The 19018-nt window shown below is 40.5% G+C and overlaps 1 protein-coding gene across 1 annotated transcript; it reads right to left on the bottom strand.

The window, feature by feature from the left end:
* Window positions 1-3448: 3448 nt before the first annotated feature.
* On the bottom strand, window positions 3449-18242 carry atg14 (autophagy related 14). Its single transcript, XM_047345937.1, has 11 exons — window positions 17744-18242; window positions 15952-16014; window positions 15767-15809; window positions 15331-15412; window positions 15017-15254; window positions 14211-14440; window positions 13514-13631; window positions 13332-13422; window positions 10289-10374; window positions 9905-10079; window positions 3449-3988 (listed from the first exon to the last, which is right to left on the bottom strand). The coding sequence occupies exons 1-11, from the start codon at window positions 18019-18021 to the stop codon at window positions 3866-3868; spliced, it is 1527 nt and encodes a 508-aa protein (XP_047201893.1). The 5' UTR covers window positions 18022-18242; the 3' UTR covers window positions 3449-3865.
* Between the last annotated feature and the right edge of the window lie 776 nt (window positions 18243-19018).

Raw genomic sequence — 19018 nt, 5'->3', positions numbered from 1 at the left:
CTTTATCTAGTATTGGGGGTAGAGGGAAGGACCCTAAAGGTCTAATTTAGGTAGATATAATCAAAATATCAACCTGCTTGAAAGGTAGGTTGTCCAAAACACTGGATACCTTCATGGTAAATGATGTAAATACTTTGTTCTGGGGATGATTTAAAAAAAAAAAAAACATTTTATGGAAAGTAACGGTTTGTACATATCTTGGCAACTAGTTAACTGACTATAAATTAGCAACTAACTGGGTTACAAAATAAATATGAGTTTTGGTTAAAGGTGAGAAGATGACTTTATTACATTATCTACATATAAGATTCTCATGAAAACAGGTATTGGAGCATTTCCTGTTTCCCAACAAGCCCTAAAGGAAACTATTATTGATTTTAAGGGTTCTGACGACAGAGTGTAAGGATGTAGAGATGCTTGACACTTTCACCAGGTCAGCTGAGAGAGCTAATCACACAATCAAAAAACGATTGGCTAAAGTAATACAAAAATGAAGTGGCTGGATGCGCTGCCCTTGGTGATGTTTTACATAAGATCATCACCCACTGTGCTCATGGGTTTAACTCCACATGAGCTCCTGACAGGAAGAACCATACCCTGACCTTTCACCTCCTCTCTTCAGTCGGGGTGTGCACCCAGTCTAGATTCACAGAGAGTGCCAACCGCCTGTCAGATGCCGATGGTTAAGGGGTCGGGCCCCTCAAATTAAGGATGTAAGAAAGGGGGACCCGATATCCTTTACAGTGATTTCTGTGACTTAATAAATAATGTTGATATTAAAGGAATCAGAATATTTGATTTAATGGTATGAATGATGTATCAGATAAGTTAATGACAGATTGATTAAATGAAATTAGTTATGCACATATCGTGAATGAAAGTATTAATAGGACCTCGGATGTTATTTTTAGTTATGTGTTCACCTCTCCATAGGTTGATTTTTAGGACATGTTAAGTAATAAATGGAGGCTGCTTTAAAGTAAAAAGTTTTCTAATTGTGCTAAACAGGTACATTGTTTTTGATAATGATGAAATATTTTTGACTAAGATCCATATGATTAAGCCACTATGTGGACTGTTTTAATGATAGTAATAGTAGTTGATGATTACCTACAATTGGGTGTAATCGGCCCAGTATGAACATATGATTCTATATTCCATTTTAAGACTAACCTTTTCAGGTAGCTGAACCTGCCAAAAGAGGCTTGGGGATGGATGTCGCTCAGGGGGCAGAGAAGATGGACGAAGACAATCAACACTTAGACATTAACTGATTCACATTCACTGTGCTTCAGGCTGTTGTCCTTTCTCTCTCTTTTCTCTAATTCATGCACATACAGGTTTGATGGGGTTAGACTTGTCTCCGCTAGGTGTATCAACTGTTGCTTAGACACAACCAGGGGTCTACTGGAGAGATTGCGTTCCTCCTTGGGGGGGGGGAACCACGTGACAGCAGAGATTCCCTGGTCATATATAGGTTTGACACACATACAGGATTGAATGATTGTTTCGGGGGGGTGGGTACCCAGTTGCAGGTGGTCCACTACCCAGTGCCTAGGGGGTTAACTGATCTAAATTAGTGAGGTGCCTTTAAATGACACCTCAACAGGGGGGATGTTAGGAATAACCTTTATTAATATGCTCATAGCTGTTTTTCCCATTTATACTATAGTGAAGTAAAGTATAAGTTCTAATGTTTCCCTTCTGTTACAATAGGATAAGAAGCTCATAGACACACATTACAAGGATAAATGGCCCAAGGTTTGTCATAAATAACCTGAAGCTGGGGCACTGGGTTTGATAGTGGAGCAGCTGGTATAACTGGGTTGATTAGAAAGCTAAAGCATACTTAGATTAAGGATGGACACCCGCTACTACACAACCTACCAGATAGACACCACAATGGTGACACATAGTCTACTGATAAGCACTGAGGGAGGGAACATCCATTGCATTGGAGTGCCAGATATAAAACTACATGTGACTTTCTATCAGGGCTCTTCGTCATCCTCTAACAGACGGCGACGATCTGAGACGGGAGCCTCGGTGCTGATCTCTGTAATCATTCCTCTGCCTTAATTTAGATTAAAAAGAGCTAAACGTTAGAAACTGGTTGAGAGTCGTTCCTTTAAGAGACTTTAGATAGAGAGGTGACTGTTACCGGGGACCGGTGGAGCTCCAAGGCGTCTGACCGCCAACAGGGTGCGGTAGCTTTGGACAAAATTAGCAAGCTAAATATTTAGCTCCAAATTAAATATCTAGTTGACAAGCTAAATATTTAGCTCCAAATTAAGTATGTTCGTTAACATGTTCATTAAATATTTAGTTTGGAATTGTGACATTTATACATTTATGAATGACATGGAGAAAATATAACTTTGAAAAATGAACCCCCATTTTTTTTCTCTTATGAATGACTCAAACTTTTGCTGTCAATTTCTGGCTGTGTAACTTTACAAACGGCACCCCATACACACGTGTCTATGTTTTTAAAGGTATATTTACATTTTATTGTGTTGTATTCACCTGTACACCTTTACATGTACACTAAAACCTTTTTGTCAACTAAAACTATCACATAAAACTGACTAAATGCGACAAAAAATAATAAGCATTTTTGTCCAAAAGACTACGACTAAAACTAAGATGGCTGCCAAAACCAACACTGATTTTATGTAACATTTTAGTTTTTTCAGACACTGAATTTGAGGTTTTTATCATCTGAAAGCCATACACATAAAAATTACAAAAAATAAAGGCCTGAAACATTACATTCTGTGTAATGAATCAATATATAGCTTTCACTTCCTGAAATTTGTGACATAAAAAACTGAACCTATTCACAAGTTTCTAATCTTTTAATATTCAACTGCACTTTAGGGATTTTATATTGTCTATTAGCACAGCTAGTATAAATAAAAGAGCAGTCTCAGTTCATATAGAGTATGGTTACCTTTCAACAAGCCTACCTACATTTCAAAAAGAAAAGAACTCTTCTGATATGGTCAGCCTTCCTGTTATCTGCTGAAAATGCCTCTTTTGCAGACTGAATGAACAACAGCCATGTCTTGATATGTTTTAGAAAATACAGATTTCTTTTTAAAGGTTTTTCCACTGACTACATTTTTAATCAACTCACTGTTAACCATATAGACAACTTTAACAAAATCCACACTAGGGTGTTGTTCTGAAGGCAATCTGGTAGAGTTTAGTACAGTGCATTCACTGATCAGATGACATTTTTGTGTGTCCAACCACCTGGTTGCTGGTCAGGGCTGATCCAGCTGATTCCGATCTGATCGTCACAGCACTTCAATCAGGTCTACCTTGTCTGGCAATCAGCTGGGGGACTTAAGATTAAGCTTTGTTCCAAACATTACATAGGGGATGGTATATTGATTACATATTAAACTAATTATAACTATATGGCTCTACATATTCATAATAGTCCAGGAAAATCCTTTTATTGAAGTCAAAAACAGATTGTGACTGTTCACATTCCAAACACATCAAATAGAGCTATGTCTGTGCATTTAGCAATAATACAAATGAACCAGGATAGCCATCATACAGACAGCTGTTCATAGGATATATAACAAATAGAACTGAAACATTTCAGCATGTTAGTGTGCAGGGTTCCAGCTCCTGACAGCAGTTCCATGTGTCACACTGCTCTTTCTAAAGCTGCAGTCGGTATACCTGATCTGAGTCTCATTTTTTATGCAAAATCTTTTAGTTGCTTCATGATACAACAGTAGACAAAAAAACCTTAGAGATAAAAAAACAATCCGAAGTCTATTTTGGCTAATGTCAGACCTCTGGTCTGACCTGATCCCAGTCCGGATTTTCACATAATGGGGCTGGGTCAACGCTGGCCTGTGTAAGTACGAAACCAGGAGGTGACCGAGGCAGCAGCAGATGAAATCATCCCTCCAGGATTACCCGATGGCTGGGAAACCTGCAGAGCACTCTGGGAAAGATCCATGGACTGCAGAAGGAGAAAGAGGAGAGAGTTTATCTGACCAAGGTCCCACAGGTGTGCAATGTAACTCATTATATTTACTCTTTTTTTTTCTCTAACTCTTCTCTTTTGCTTATGATTTTAAAATCTGTACTTTCACTTGACTCAATTTCATTTTTAGCATTGTACTTAGTTTTTGTTTTTATAAATCACACTAGTAAGTAGGTAAAATGGATAGATTAAAAAAAGGAAATAAAATTGTGCATTAGAATGATGCCAGAAAGTGAACAGCCTGCTGTCTGTGGCTCAGTGTAAATGTGTCTGTACTTTCATCCAGCAGATCATCACTGTTTAGTTTGGTCCTAACATGACCGATGGGTCAAAGTATGGATGGGTGCCGAATTTGGTACATTTATAAGTACCGACGGAATTCTGTAGGTACTATAGAGTACCTGTTCACGTAAAATCAAACGATACCATTGTTTCTGTACATAAACGCATCATTGTGACACTGAGGAAGTGGAAGAGTGGTTGATTTTCCATGTCAGACATGAACACAGCATTGCACGAACAAGAGCATAATGACGTCAGTAGCCGCTGGTACTGTCAACAAAGCATGGCTGATAGGAAGCGCTCGAAAGTATGGCTCCGCTTTTCAAAATGCGATGCAGATTACGAGCTCGGCAGAAATAATTGTGACGCGAAGTGCAAGGCCAGAGGGGGAATACTTCTAATCTGAGGAAACACCTGGTGAAGCACAAGATGTTTCTCAAGACTGAAGAGCGCAGTTTTCATCAGCCTCAGATCTACGGCTACAACTCCTGCATCCTGCACAGTTAGCACGATTCATGCAGCCAGCAACATGGGAGCAGAAATGTTTGAAACTGCGATGTTACAATACAAATAGCTGCATATTGTTTTGATATATTCATGGGAGCTGGTGCCTATCTCCAGCAGTCTATGGGCGAGAGGCAGGGTACAAGACAATACTGTAGCTTGAAAATATATTTTTATATAATTACTGTAACAGTTTGCAGGAAGTTCTGTCTCAGTTCATCTGCTTTATTGAGGCTTTTAATGAAGATTGAACTGGTTCAGACCAAAAGCCTTGTGTCCCATATGCCTTCCTTTGGAGCATAAGCAGACCATGGTAGTCTAAGAAACATCTAAAGTTAGTTTCCATTGGTTGCTAAGCAGCTGTGAGCTATAGACTCATGTTTCCTACTGCATGCAATGAAAACATGAATAAGTTCCAGATGTAGATCCAAAGTCCTAATTTTAGAGGCATTAAACACTTAGTGCTCTTTGATGGCTAAAATATCCCAATTTAAACCTTAAAGTTTTTATATTATGCTTATCACAGATAGGTTTTAATGGGAACTTTTTTAATTCCTATTAGTAACCAGAGCAAATGTTATAACAGTAATCATGAAAACCACTAATTGTTGTAATGTGACAACATTTTACCTGGAACTAGTTATTATGACAGGACTGATCAAACACAGAACCAACACTTGCAGCTGCCCAGATGTCACACTTTCAAAACATCCAACATGGTGTCAAATACCAGCCAAATATTAAATGAAGACTAATTATAATGTTATGTTTGAGGCACTGCAGTCGTTTGGGTCAGCAGACCAGTTAATATAATGCATCTTTGGAACACCTCCTCTATGCCACAATATTAGTCAGTCAGTCAGTCAGTCATTTTCTACCGCTTATTCCACAATATTAGTAGCTTTGTTTAATAACTTTATCCAGGGGCGTTTTTAGGGTCTCAAAACATTGGGGGCTTTAGCCCAAATCCAAAATATTTAGAGTTCAATAAGACAATTTATAGGTAATTTAAAATTAAAATAATATAGGACATATTGTACCAGTTCTCTGTCTCGGCTAGTTTTAGACTGAATGTAAATTATTGTGAATCAAACAAAAAAGGTTTGCAATAATTTTACTTTTTATTTTTGTTAGAAGGTGAATGAAGGACAAGGAGAAACAGAGTTTAGACCTGATGAAAAACATTTTGCTGAAGCAAATAATGACACATTTTGTGGTATTTAGAAAATAACTTAATCTGAATTTCTGCTGACAAAAGTTTTTCTTAAACTCAGAGATGTTTACTATGGGCCAGATAAATGAGCTTCTATTGTCATCTACATAAATTACCTTTTTAAATGTTACATTCTCATCAAAGTGTTCCACTCCTGAAGCTCCATTGTCTTTATTCTTATATTTCAAAAAAGGAAAGTGGTATAAAGTTGATTTTCCTAAATCTTAGTAAATGGTAAAATCCTAAAACACATTTATATTATTATGCCAAGAGCTTTGAAACATTTTATTAAAATTGTTCCTTCTTTTATCATCTTTTCAGCCCTTCATTCCACTTTTGAAGAAATTTGTCCTGCCAAAAATAATAAATGAAACATTTTACAACACAGTCATTTGTTCTACATGAGACATTATTGCAGTTCTTACTATTAAACACTTTGAGAGGAAAGGGTATGTTGTGGTGTTTAAAATATAGCATAGAGCCTCATCCTGGACCTTATTGGTACTAATATTACAGTTATTAATAACTGTATACATATGGTATGTATGTCTCACCTTCAGTAAAACTGTATCCTTGTTTAATGAGTTTAGTTTATATAACATTACATGAGTAATTCAGGAAAATAAAATAGTTAACTAATCAATGGTCCACCTGTGATTAATTGCTATGATTTATTTCCTAATTATACTGCATCTTTAAAGCCAGAGCTTAGAGTTTAGAATCAGCACAGAAGATATGAAATAGAAGAGGGAGATTTACTTTTGCTCTTTCTACTACGTCTTTCTGGAACCAGAAAATATTTTCCTGGTTTATTGAGCAACACTTTTTCTGTCTACATGTAGAACTAGACTATAAGACTGGCTGCAGCAATGAGATGTAATGTGTTGATCTAAAGGACCTTTAATATGTTCAGATACGTTAGGATTAAATGCTTTTATTTTGACTGAAGTAAAGAACCAGATATTTTCACATTATGGTACAAATCCAGCTGGAAGCTCACAGAGAAGGTTGCTACTGTTTTCTATCACAGATCATTTAACTTCACCTGTAGCTCAGGTGAAAGTTCCTCATCATGACCCTGAAGATGCTCATTAGAGTGAACCTCCACCTCATGTCTTGCTGGGTGAATCAGTGATTAGCTGTAACTTAGTTAGCCCATTCTGAGTCAGCATTCAGGTTTTACCTGCTTCTTCAGTCTGGGTTTTACCGCTCTGCTTTCACCTGTTCCTGAACACACACACACACACACACACACCAAGCTCCCCCTCTCTGGTTGGCTCCGCGGTTGCTCTGAAATGATCCCTGATCGAGGTGCTCAGTGTAACTTTTCAGGTAATGAAGGAGGCAGGTCGACCTGGAGTAAACTGCTCTTCTGGACTTCTCCAAAATGGAGTCTGGCTGAAAAAATTTGATTGTTTTTAAATAAAAATGTGAAGTCCAATACCATTTTGTGGCTGCATCTTTTTAATAGTTCTAAGTTTCTTCTATCAAGAAGTCCGGGGCTGTTCAGAAAACATCCGGGGCAGAAGCCTCAGGTCTAACTACGCGCCTGACTTTATCAACAGTCCCAATCATATGCAGCTATCTAAATGTTAATGTGAACTCAGAACCGGGCATTTTACAGCCGTGGGCCACATCTGGCCCTTTATGATAAACGGCCAGATGTGGGTTACTCGTATTTCAGAAAAGAAGACTAACAGAACGTAGATTTTATTTAGACCTCAGTATTAATTTCATACACAGACTGAAGATTTAGTGATACACAAGATGTTGATCATTTTTGATCAACATAGGGAACTTGGGGTTCCTGGACATTTTTAGTGTTTTTTACAATTTTGACTGTGTAGATACCAGGAAATTAGGCCAAGTTGATTTGAACTTATAAGGTTACTTTTTCTTCCAGTGGTTCAAATTTATTTTAAACTAACAAGTGCAACCTGTGTCCCATCTGGAGTTTTTCATCATTGACTTCCAATTAAAAATGCATGTCTTGAATAAACTACCATATTTTGTCACTCCCTGGTGTAAAGATCCATTCAGAAATTCATATTTTATAGTTTTCCACTATTTTTCATGTCCTGTAAATCTATCTAATTCCATAAATTAGATGAAGGAAAAGTTATCTTTTTGAAGACTTTGCAATAAAATAAAGGTTGATCAGAATCAAATCCCAGGATGGGATAAATGGGAAGACTTTATATTGTTAAAATCAGCATTTAAGGCGTTAGAATCTCACAAAAGTATTTCATAGGGCTGAATTTAAAGACCTTTATAAAAATGTGTTGGGACCCAGCCATGGAAACAACATTAAAACTCCGGTACACACTTTTCTGGAACTTTCAACATAAATTGCATTTAACTGACTTCCAGCAACTGAGGAAAAGGGGGTAGCAGCGGACTTCCCATGATGCCACTGTCTGAATAAGAGCACCCCCTCTCCAACAAGCCGACCTCTTTCCACTGCTCCTCTGGGGGACCAGGATAGGGGAGGCCCAGCACGCTGATGTCTCTTTGCTGGCAAAAAGACATAACTCTTCTACTGGATCCAAGAGTGTCATAAGATCACGCGATCATATGCACAAGTTAAGTATGAGTGAATAACTGTTTGTGTACCCAGTATTCATTCATAAAAACGGGAATTAAGGTACACGCCTGGCTTGACTTTCTCTCTGAGGCCTGCAGAAGCAAACGGTGTCCCATAGAAGTCCCCACAGAGACGCTGTCTCTACAAGTCGAGTGAAGTGGTTTTCCTTGCCTGAGAGGAGGACAAACGAGTAGCCACATTACGGCAGTTATCGTACAGTGTGGTCAGCGGACAGAACGAGCCGTCTTCCAGCCAGAGCTACGGAGGTTAGCTGGAAGCTAACCCTTTGTTCACAGAGCTCTCTTCAAAGTTCATCGTCGCTTGGACAACGTTCCTCACCACAGTTCATACGAGGTTAGGTTTGGGCAGAACAATAATAGAAAGATTTAGATTGAAATGATCTAAATGTTTTTCATTTTATGAAGTTTGGTTTTGTTTGTGTTGACGTCAGCTATCTTGGTGCTAGCAGGCTATCTGCAGCACATGTGCTCAGTTTGTGTTCTGTGTTGGTGTGTTTTTAAAGTTAAGACAAACTTTACTTGAAGGGTGATTTTAAACAGAATATTGATCACAACGCGTCGTCCGCGCTTATGCATTTTAACCCTTTTATTGATGGTATTTTAAAGGTGTGTGTTTGATTCTGGTGCTAAGCTATCAGCTTCTTTTGTTAGCTCAACGCTAACCGGTAAGAACATGTGCTTGCTGCCAAATAATATTTAACAGAAAGGTTGTTAGTTTTCAAGCTAGTGAATAATAGTCCCTAAACATCATTTTACTAAATTTGATAACTAAGTAAACACCATTAAGCCCCATTTCTCCAGAAAGATTTGGCTCTTTTCCAAAATATTCCCTTAAATATTTTACCATTTCCTTTAATAATATTTCTTTAAATATTATTTTAATAAATAAAGGCAGCTAATGAGACACCGTTGAGAATTCATCCAGAAGGTTGGTTTCATTCAGCAGATAATTATTTAAAACATTATTTTATTAAAATAATATTTTATCTGATCTTGCATTGTGAAGGGTTGCCTAAGTTACTTCCACAAGACTAACTTAACTTAACTTCCAGATTCTTCAAGATAATCCTTGGTCCTCAAACATAAACATTGCCTGGTAATGTTGCATCACTCTTTTGGTCATGGTTTCAACCATCTTTCATCAACTTGTTTATATTGTACATAGCCCATTAGTCTTCCCTATTCTTTAATTCTGCTTGGTAGTTTAATAATTGCTCACTCCTGTTCTAACTGGAGTATTACCCATACCTGTCTGGTTTCAAAGAGCACAGGTAAACAAGAGTCCCAACCTGAGAGGGGATGTCACAGAATCGTGGACTGGGCACCGTCTCCCAGTCCGTTCCCAGGTCCGTCTCCTCATCTGTCACCGCTTCATCTCCACTCTCCTCAGTTGGCCCCGACACCTCTGGCTCAACAAACTCCATTGACTCTTCCAAGTCAGAGCTCACTTCAAATGGACCAGTCCTGCATCAAACACATAAAACCACCAAGCTTACTGGCCTTCCCATGGAGTTTAGTCATTTTTTCAGCGGTTTTCTGATTGGTCAGCCCACAGTCCATGGAACGAAGAAAGGAAAATATGTTTCCATCGACACAACCCTGACAAAGATGACCCAAAGAACAAGTTCAAACTTTAAAGCAAAGACATTTGTGCCTGACGGCAGTCAACTCACCGGCCCAGGTTGTCGTTGTCAGGGGCAACCAGAAACATGATGTTCCTGAGAGTGTGATGAGGGTGAAGCTTATCACTGTTGACATGCTGAACACAAAAGAAAAGGTCAGGAGTTATAACCAGCTGTAGAAAACCTGGAGCTGCACAGTCACCCTTTGGCCTGAGAATGTGATGCACCTTTCCTTACTTCCAGTAGTTTCTACACATTTCTAAATTTTAAACTTTTCCAGAGTCAAACTTTGAGAATTCTCCATCAAGTCCTGAACCATTATCTGTGAACATGAAACTTACAAGTGGCTAACATGCAGAGAAATCAAATGAATAATCAAGTATAAACACATCAATACAGATCAAGCATAATGAAAACGTTTGTCAGATTTTATTCATGAAACCTCAGACTATAAGCAATGATGGGCAGATTATCTGGTGCTTGATTGGTAGGGCAGATGTGCACAGCAGACCAACACCAGCAGATGACACGGCACCCCTCAAACCATCGCTGTCTGTCGGTGCTTTCCACTAGACCTCGGTTAACTGGGGTTTGTGCCTCTGCACTCTTCCTCCAGACTCTGTGACCTTGATTTCCAAATGAAGCGCTAACTCCACTTTCGTCTGGAAACAGGACCCTGGACCACTCAGCAATAGTCCAGTCCTTACTCACCTTAGCCCAGGTAAGCTTGACATGAGACGTGCATCATTTGTAGTCCATGTGGAGGGCTGGTCTGTGCACAGTGGCTCGTAATGCGCTGAGTAATTTGTATAAGAGCTGTGGAATCACGTGAGATTTTCTGGTTTTGTTATTGAAGTTCCTTCAAATCTCTGGGAGGAAGTCATTTGTAAAGCAACTGAAATTTATTTCATTTTTTGCACAACAATATAAAATGTAAACAAAGGTTCGCACTGTGAAGTATTTCAATATATGTAGTGCCACTTTCAGCATGACATGAATAAATGAAGCTGTTATTATTTCTGTGTTTACAAATAAAAACCTTAAGTATCCAGAATGTCTTCTATGATGAGACTGAAGTGGAAATAAACAGAAAATAGTTTCAGCTCAGTCATTAATAAAAAAATATCTGGATCCATTACATTCTTTAGTGAAAAGCTAATAATGAAACTTTAAAATAACTCACATTTATTATTTATGTGTTTTTTAGATTTAAAATATTTGATACCATCATCTTCTAGTGCTGCATGATATCAGTAAAACAGATGATATTGTTGAATATTGCTTTTCTACTCTTCTCTAAGCTCATCATCATGGTGTTCCCACCATACTCTGTGAACCTCAGCATCTCAGCCACTAAAGCATACATCATCCAGTGTTGCCATACTGGGTGGATTTCCGCCCTATTGAGCTTCTTCTGAACACGTGGGGCTGAATAAAATAAAATTTGGGCTGCTTTTAACAACATTTGGCGGGTATTCATAGGAAAGTTCTATCAAAATAGTTGTTATTGTGTTGCAGAAAAGCAAGAACTTACACATTTCAATCAAGTGTTGTGTCCTTGAACTAATGATGCATCATTAGTTCATTTATTTTGAAATTTAGAGATTCTGTTGAACTTGACATCATCAATCCGTGATGGTCATTGGTCAGTCAAGTGTCACTGTTAATTCTATTGGTCAATGTCAATTGTAAACGCCCCAAATGGAGTTAACAGGTTTGTTAAGCTACACTGACGTGCATTGATCGAAAGGCCTTTACTGTTAAGCTGTAGCCGTGTCCAAATTCAGGGCTGCAGTCTTCAGATTTTACGTTAAGAGACAGAATGATGCTGAAGAGGGAAAATACTAAAACATTTCCAGAAAGGAAGGACGAGGCTGATCTGGAGCTAAAATCATGGATCACCTCCTTCCCTGACAATGACTCCAAAGTTCAGTGTAACTATTGTAATACAGAAATCCAAAAGGAAGTTCATGATTTAAAAGAACATGGCGCCACAAAAAAACACAGGTCTTGTTGTGTTCCAAGTGGAAAGTCTTTTGCAGTCCCAATGGGATCTGGTGCTGGTCAGAACATCATCAAAGACGACCAAAAACGCCGTAAACTAACGACTGCAACGTTTGTTGCTTGTCACACGCCTTTTAATGCAGTCGATGACTTGAAAGATGATAGTGAATAAGACACAACGGCATGACTGGAAAAACAATCATCATGTGTTGCTTATTTGTTTGCCTGATTTCTCACTTTGTGTGGAGTCCGTCTATATAACCTATGTTCTTCGTTTTAGTGCACATATGTGCTTATGACGTGTTCTTTATTATGCATGTAATAGTTGTACGCGTTTAACACGAGTTTCAAAAGAGGTTGAGATTTGGGCTGGTTTTTACTGAGGTGGGTGTGTGTTTGGGCTAGAAACTGTCAGTCAGATCTGGCAACCCTGATCAGCCATGGGCAACAAGGACTCGCACGACACGCGACCAGGCAGCCAGTTTCAGTAGCTCCTTTCCCAGGTTTTTCTTGACGTGTTGTATGTTCCTGTTTTCCACGTAGCCCTGTGAGAAATTTTTTAACAATTTAGTGTACGGATTTACACTCTTACTTTGTATTTCCTCTACTTGTTCTTCTTCTACTACTCAAATACACTGCTCTTCCGTTACATCCTCTCTTCCTGCTTTTCTTACGCTGGCCCGGCATACTTTCACACAGCAAGTAAGCCTCTCCAGGGTCTGGATAAAATGTGCCAAGCCCTGCAGTTGTAACCGTGCCAGGGTGCGGTTCTTCGGTCCGTTTCAGGGTCCAGGATGGGTTCACATGGGCATGATCTGTTCCAAAAACCGGACTATGGCACGGTACACAGCATTACAAAGGTTAATTGTAAAAGCACTGTTAAGGTAGATGAACAATCTAAACCAGTTGTTATCTTGGCCATTATGGTTCACGTTGATCAATCCTCACAGATCAGTAAATTTCTCTCACAAAGGCCTTGCAGATGAAGAACCCATTAATGGCCTTTCATGTTTACAATAATTGTATCACAGCAGTTTTACATTGATGTGTGGGTGCAGTAACCTTAGATTTTCCAGTAATTGGGTCTGACCTGTGAGAAGCAGAGGTGGAGGATGTTGGTGTTGAGCTTGTTCAAAGATCTGGTGAAGCGGTACCGGTTAAGATTCTCTCCACAGAACTCGCTGAAGAAACCACAAATTAATCATCAGTACACCCCAGGGCCGTCAGATCAAGCTGCACATGTAAGGCTGGAGCAGCCGTGAGATGCCCTACCTGTTGCAGAGCTTCTTGGGCAGGTTGACGTCCAGGATGTGGGACAGAATGGTGACGAGCTGGGTGGCGTAGCAAAGTGCAGCACTGATGGTGTGAGCTGGATTAATGTGGTCAAGCTCTGCAGCAAAATACATGAAATGCTCACTTTTTTTCCAGAACCAAGTAAAAATGTTTTATCCAAATATTTTGTCTGCCCTCATACGGGTCGGTCTGAACTGAATCAAACGGAAGGAGTTTGTGAACCACTTTAAGGGAAGAAGAGACAACTTTCTGTCTCCGTTTCCATCTCTAAATTACAGTTCTGCAGAGAGCAGAATTTACTTCAGCTATAATTCATTTCACTTGAGAACAAAATGAAATGGACTTTGTCTAAATTTCGAAAAGGAACTCTGATTGAATTTTCCAGTAATATACTTGTATACAGCCTTCTGAACAGCCAGCGTCTGTAGCGATCACAATGTGTCTGCTGGCCATCTGCAAGGTCAGCAGTTTTTTTATGATGATCAAGGCCATAACATTAAATTTCTGTATTAAAAATCCTTTTTTAGACGGATGTAATATTCTAACTGTCTGATATAAAGAATTTGGGGAATTGTTTTAGCTGTAAGTTTTAACCATCTACATGAACAGAGATAATCACTCTGTGTGGAATGGGGTAAACCCTGTACCAGGCCAGCCCTGCTCCCTCCCTCTTTACCTGGACCAGGGCTGGTGCTCTTTTCCTCCACCCAGCTGTAGTAGGCGGAGCAGTCTCCGTTGCTCCGCAAAGCAACCGGAGCGCCTGTGATGCTGATGCTGGTCTCTCCATTCTGGTCATCCCAGATCCAGCGTCCAGACAGGTAGGTGGTTCTCCGGGCCTCTGCCAACTCGGTCACTGTGCTGGAGGTCAGAGCAAGGTCGCACTCTGCTGTGACATCAGCTGGGTCTCTAGGAGACCAACACAAGGAAGTCAGTTCTTTCAAATATAGACAATTTTTTCCAGAGTTAAATTTTCAGAATCTTCAGTTCAATTCAATTCAATTCAAAGATACTTTATTGATCCCCGAGGGGAAATTAGAATTCCAGTTGTTTTTGGAGACATTCTCATGCTGAATAACCTCAGTTATTTTGACTTAAAAAATTGAATACCCAATTTTGTGCTCCAGTGGATATAATATCTGCTGTATTTGGTCTGGGTCTGTTAGCTGTTAGATAAAGTTCTAGGTGCTGCTGCTTATACCGATCTACCAACTCCAAAGCAAAAACCGACCTGCAAACCAGTGAACATGAGAACACATCCCAACCCAAAACAATACGAAGTGTAGAACCTACACAGCTTCACACATCAGGAACATACAGTAGATTATAGAAAGGTAGGTGTGTAAGTAAGTGTGGTCAGAAAAACCAGGAATAAAGGAGACGGGCTTTCCCCGCCAGATGGAAGACTGTGTGGAACAATCAGATGGAACCTTACTGACGATGCAGGACATTCAAGCGGTTGCTCTGTCTGCTGTATTTGCTGACCTGCTGCCTTGCTTCTCCTCTTGCATAGTGAAAATGTGCGTGGTGAGCTCCAGGATGTGCTCTCGTCTGAGAGCCGCCAGTTGACTCAGTTTGCTCTGGTGTTCTCGGTTGCGCCTCTCCAACAGCTCCCCCAGACGCCTGTTGTGGCGCTCGATTTTGTCCCTTTTCTCCTGGTGCCGTACTGCGCGGCGCTGGAGCCGCAGAGCCTCCTCTTGAGAGCGCAGGAGGACCTCACGATCTACAACAGAAGGCAGAGAGTCAGGAGGTGCAGATGATTGAACCAGAATCCTCAGACAATGATTCAATATACTCACTATGCTTCACCTCCCCATTGCCCCAGGCAACCGCCTCCTTCAGCTGCTCAATCTTTATCTTAAACAGCATGATCTTCCATTTCTGAGAGAAAAAAAGGGTGTGATGTAACACACACTGGCACGGCATGAATACTGATCAGTATATAGTGTAACTCTAGAAGGGAAATATGCTTTGATGCATAACTGGATGTAAAACTAAGACCTGTATCAAATAAACTGCTGTACATGTTTTGTGTTTCATTGGTTATAGTCCTTGGAAAGGAAAAAAAGAATCAACAGGTCAGACCTGGAAGAAAGCAGGAAATCAGTATCAGCTTGGAAAAGCCTGATAGACGTGTCTCTACTCTGAAGTACATGAAAGTCCTGCTTTTTCTGTGTGAATACAAACACCTCTACAGTTCCATAAGACATATTATAGTAACAGATATGAACTCACCATCTCATCAGCCTGCAGCCTTTTGCCCATCGCATGTAGGACACTGTGAGAACAGATAACGCTCTATCATGATGGGGAAAAAGTTTCTTCTGAGAATTTTAAAACTGTTAAAATTCATCATTAATGCTTAAAGGAAAACCAGAAGCAGAAGACACATTTGTAACTGGCTATAATATATGTTTTACCTCTGCTGCAGTTTTTCCTTCTCCTCCTTGAGCTTCTTTAGCCTCCCCAACTTCTCAGAGTATCTACAGAGACCAGCACAATCATCATGGGAGCTCCTGGCAAACACCCCGTTTCACACGTTCAAACAAAACTGGTTCAGTGTATGAACATCTGGAAACATTAAGACCCCTGCGGGTCACTGTGCAACATCCCCCTGTTATGCAGGACTAGGTTGTTTTGGGTATATTGACCTGATTTTCAAGCCGGGCAGCAAACCATCTTGTTAGCTGTTAGATTGGAACTAACAACACAGCTATAGTATTCACACCCCTCTAACTTTTCCTGATTTTTTTCACCTTAGAAACCACTTCAGTGGATTTTATGTGATAGGCCAACAGAAGGTACTCCAGAACTGAAAAGTGAAAGAAATCTGATACGTGTTTTCATTATTTTACTAATTAAAAACTGAAAAGTGTGGCCCGAAATCTGCAATGTTCAGCCCTGTTTACTCCGATACCCCAAATAAAATACAACTAATGCTAATAAGCCTTCTGAAGTCACCTAATTAATAAATAAAGTGTAACTACATAGGAGTAGAAGTGCATTTCAGGCCTCACAGAACCCCCAGACAAAAAGTTTTTTCATCCTAAGACAAAATACCCAAACACAAACTGAGTAGCGTGATGTAAGTAGTTTGTGCAGCAAGGAATACATAGATCTCTATATTACAGCACCTAAACAGCCTCTCTACAAACGCTTGGCCCGGCACAGGACAGCCAGCTCCCCAGGACCAGAATCATCTGTGCACCTAGACCTTCCTGATACCCAGTTTCAAGCCAAGTCTTACCTTCTTCCAAGTGACCAAAGCATCGCTCAGTGATGCAGGCTAACAATGACACAAATGACGTTCTGTTGTTAGGGGTCTAATCTGCTTGTGAGTTTAGATGTGCAGAACGGTACATCTCAAACAGCTGAAAAGCCTGAAACGTCTCCCTCTCTTGCTTTAATGGAGAAAGCGCTTCAGATGAGGAGCGAAACATCTTAAACGACCAGATTTGAAGTCCAGTTGGTTTGTTTTTGAACCTTTTTGGAATGCCAAGCTTTAAACATCTCACACTTTTCAGCTTTTTAGTACTAAACGTTTTTGAGTCTGATTAAATAAACTACAGGCTGCACGGTGGCGCAGTTGGTAGCACTGTTGCCTTGCAGCAAGAAGGTCCTGGGTTCGATTCCCGACCGGGGGTCTTTCTGCATGGAGTTAGCATCTTCTCCCCGTGCATGCGTGGGCTCTCACCGGGTACTCTGGCTTCCTCCCACAGTCCAAAGACATGCCTGTTAGGTTAATTGGTCTCTCTAAATTGCCCTTAGATGTGTGTGCGTGGTTGTTTGTGTGTTGCCCTGCAATGGACGGGCGATCTGTCCAGGGTGTACCCTGCCTTTCGCCCATAGACTGCTGGAGATAGGCACCAGCTCCCCCGCGACCCACTATGGAATAAGTGGTAGAAAATAACTGACTGACTGACTAAATAAACTACAGTTGTAACCCGACAAGACGTAAAATACATTAATAGTTAAAGCAAATGTAACTTACTAGGGTCACATTTAGTAGACTAACAACTAGGAAGCTCTAAACGTTCAAATCAACAGAGCATTATAATCCTATATTAGCTAAAACACACTAAAATGGTGGTTGGAATGTTCTCCTTTTAATGACACTATGTCTGTTCCTCTCCACCTGTCAGTGTCTGCTCCTCAGAGGAGAGTTACACAGAAAAAGTATTTCCAGACTTCAGTCCTCACTGAGAGCTTCACCTTTCACTGTTCCTCCCGTCAAAGAACACGAAGTCTCCGGCCTGAACGCACCGGGCACAGGTGAGCCTGCGGCGGGAGGTGGTGCACAGAGGGCATCGCTCCACCGCCACGTACAGACCCTCTGCTTCGTCCACCGACTCCACCATCATACCGCCCGGGGTGGAGGCAGCAGAGTGGAGCTGCTGACGAGGAAGAGGCGGCTTAGCCGCAGCAGGCGAGAGTGAGGATGAAGCAGCCCGGCCAGGGCCGAGCAGCGGAAGACCTACTGGGGACGTCATGGACAGGAACAGCTAAACTAGGCTAGGCTAAACTAGTAATCTGCTAAACTGTCACAGCTACAGAACTCGAAGCTCTCCGCGGGTCACTATTGCTCCCTTTACGTTCTGCCTTTTCACCATCATCCAGGTCACGTTTTCTGATGCTTTTGTGGACGTTGATATGACCGCGGGGCCACTGAGCAAATGTTTTTGTTTTGCTTTTCTTTTTTTCGTGAGCTTTGCGGGAAGTTCTTAAACAACCAAATAATCCGCTAGCGCCACCTACTGGAGCGGTTAAGAATAAAATACAAGTTTAACTAATAATCAAAATAAAATATGCCAAGAGAGCAGTTAAGACATTTGAGCTGTTATTTTGACAGTGTCAATAAATTTAGGGTGCTCAACGCCAGTGTAATTGACCTGGTGAACCCTGAGGTATTAATCTCCTCCACCACCTCCACTTCTTCTCTGATGACAGTACAGTGTTCCACACATTCCTGTTTCTTTTTAAATCTACAATCATCTCCTTTGTGTTGTAACCATTCAAGATGAGATGATTGTTTCTACACCATGCCACTAAGCGGTCCACCACCTTCCTGTACTCAGCTTCTTGTCCATCTCTGATCCACCCCACGACTACAGAATCATCCGAGTATTTCTGCAGATGACAGGAGTCTGTCTTGTACTGGAGGTCTGAGGTGTACAGAGTGAAAAGGAATTGAGAGTACAGTCCCCTGTGGCACATCTGTGCTCCTGACTACTTGGTTAGTTTGTGGAGGCATCCAGCTGTGTCTTCTGGCGTTTTTAACTTATACTCTCAGTGACCAGTATGCTAATGTATTGGGATTATTTCAGTTGGTCCCGGGTTCAATTACCGGACAGGCACCCAATTTGTTTTATGGTCTGGCTCTATGACCACAACAAATAAAAGGAAGCAACGCAAGGAATAACTTAAAATTAGGTTTATTTAATAGAAAAAAATCAAACAATAGCCCTGGCTGGCTGGAGCACAAGGAGA

The sequence above is a fragment of the Girardinichthys multiradiatus genome, chromosome 19 (genome assembly GCF_021462225.1).
Source record: "Girardinichthys multiradiatus isolate DD_20200921_A chromosome 19, DD_fGirMul_XY1, whole genome shotgun sequence".
NCBI lineage: Eukaryota > Metazoa > Chordata > Actinopteri > Cyprinodontiformes > Goodeidae > Girardinichthys > Girardinichthys multiradiatus.
The sequence above is the reverse complement of the archived record's forward strand: the minus strand, read 5'-3'. Positions and strand labels throughout refer to the sequence as shown.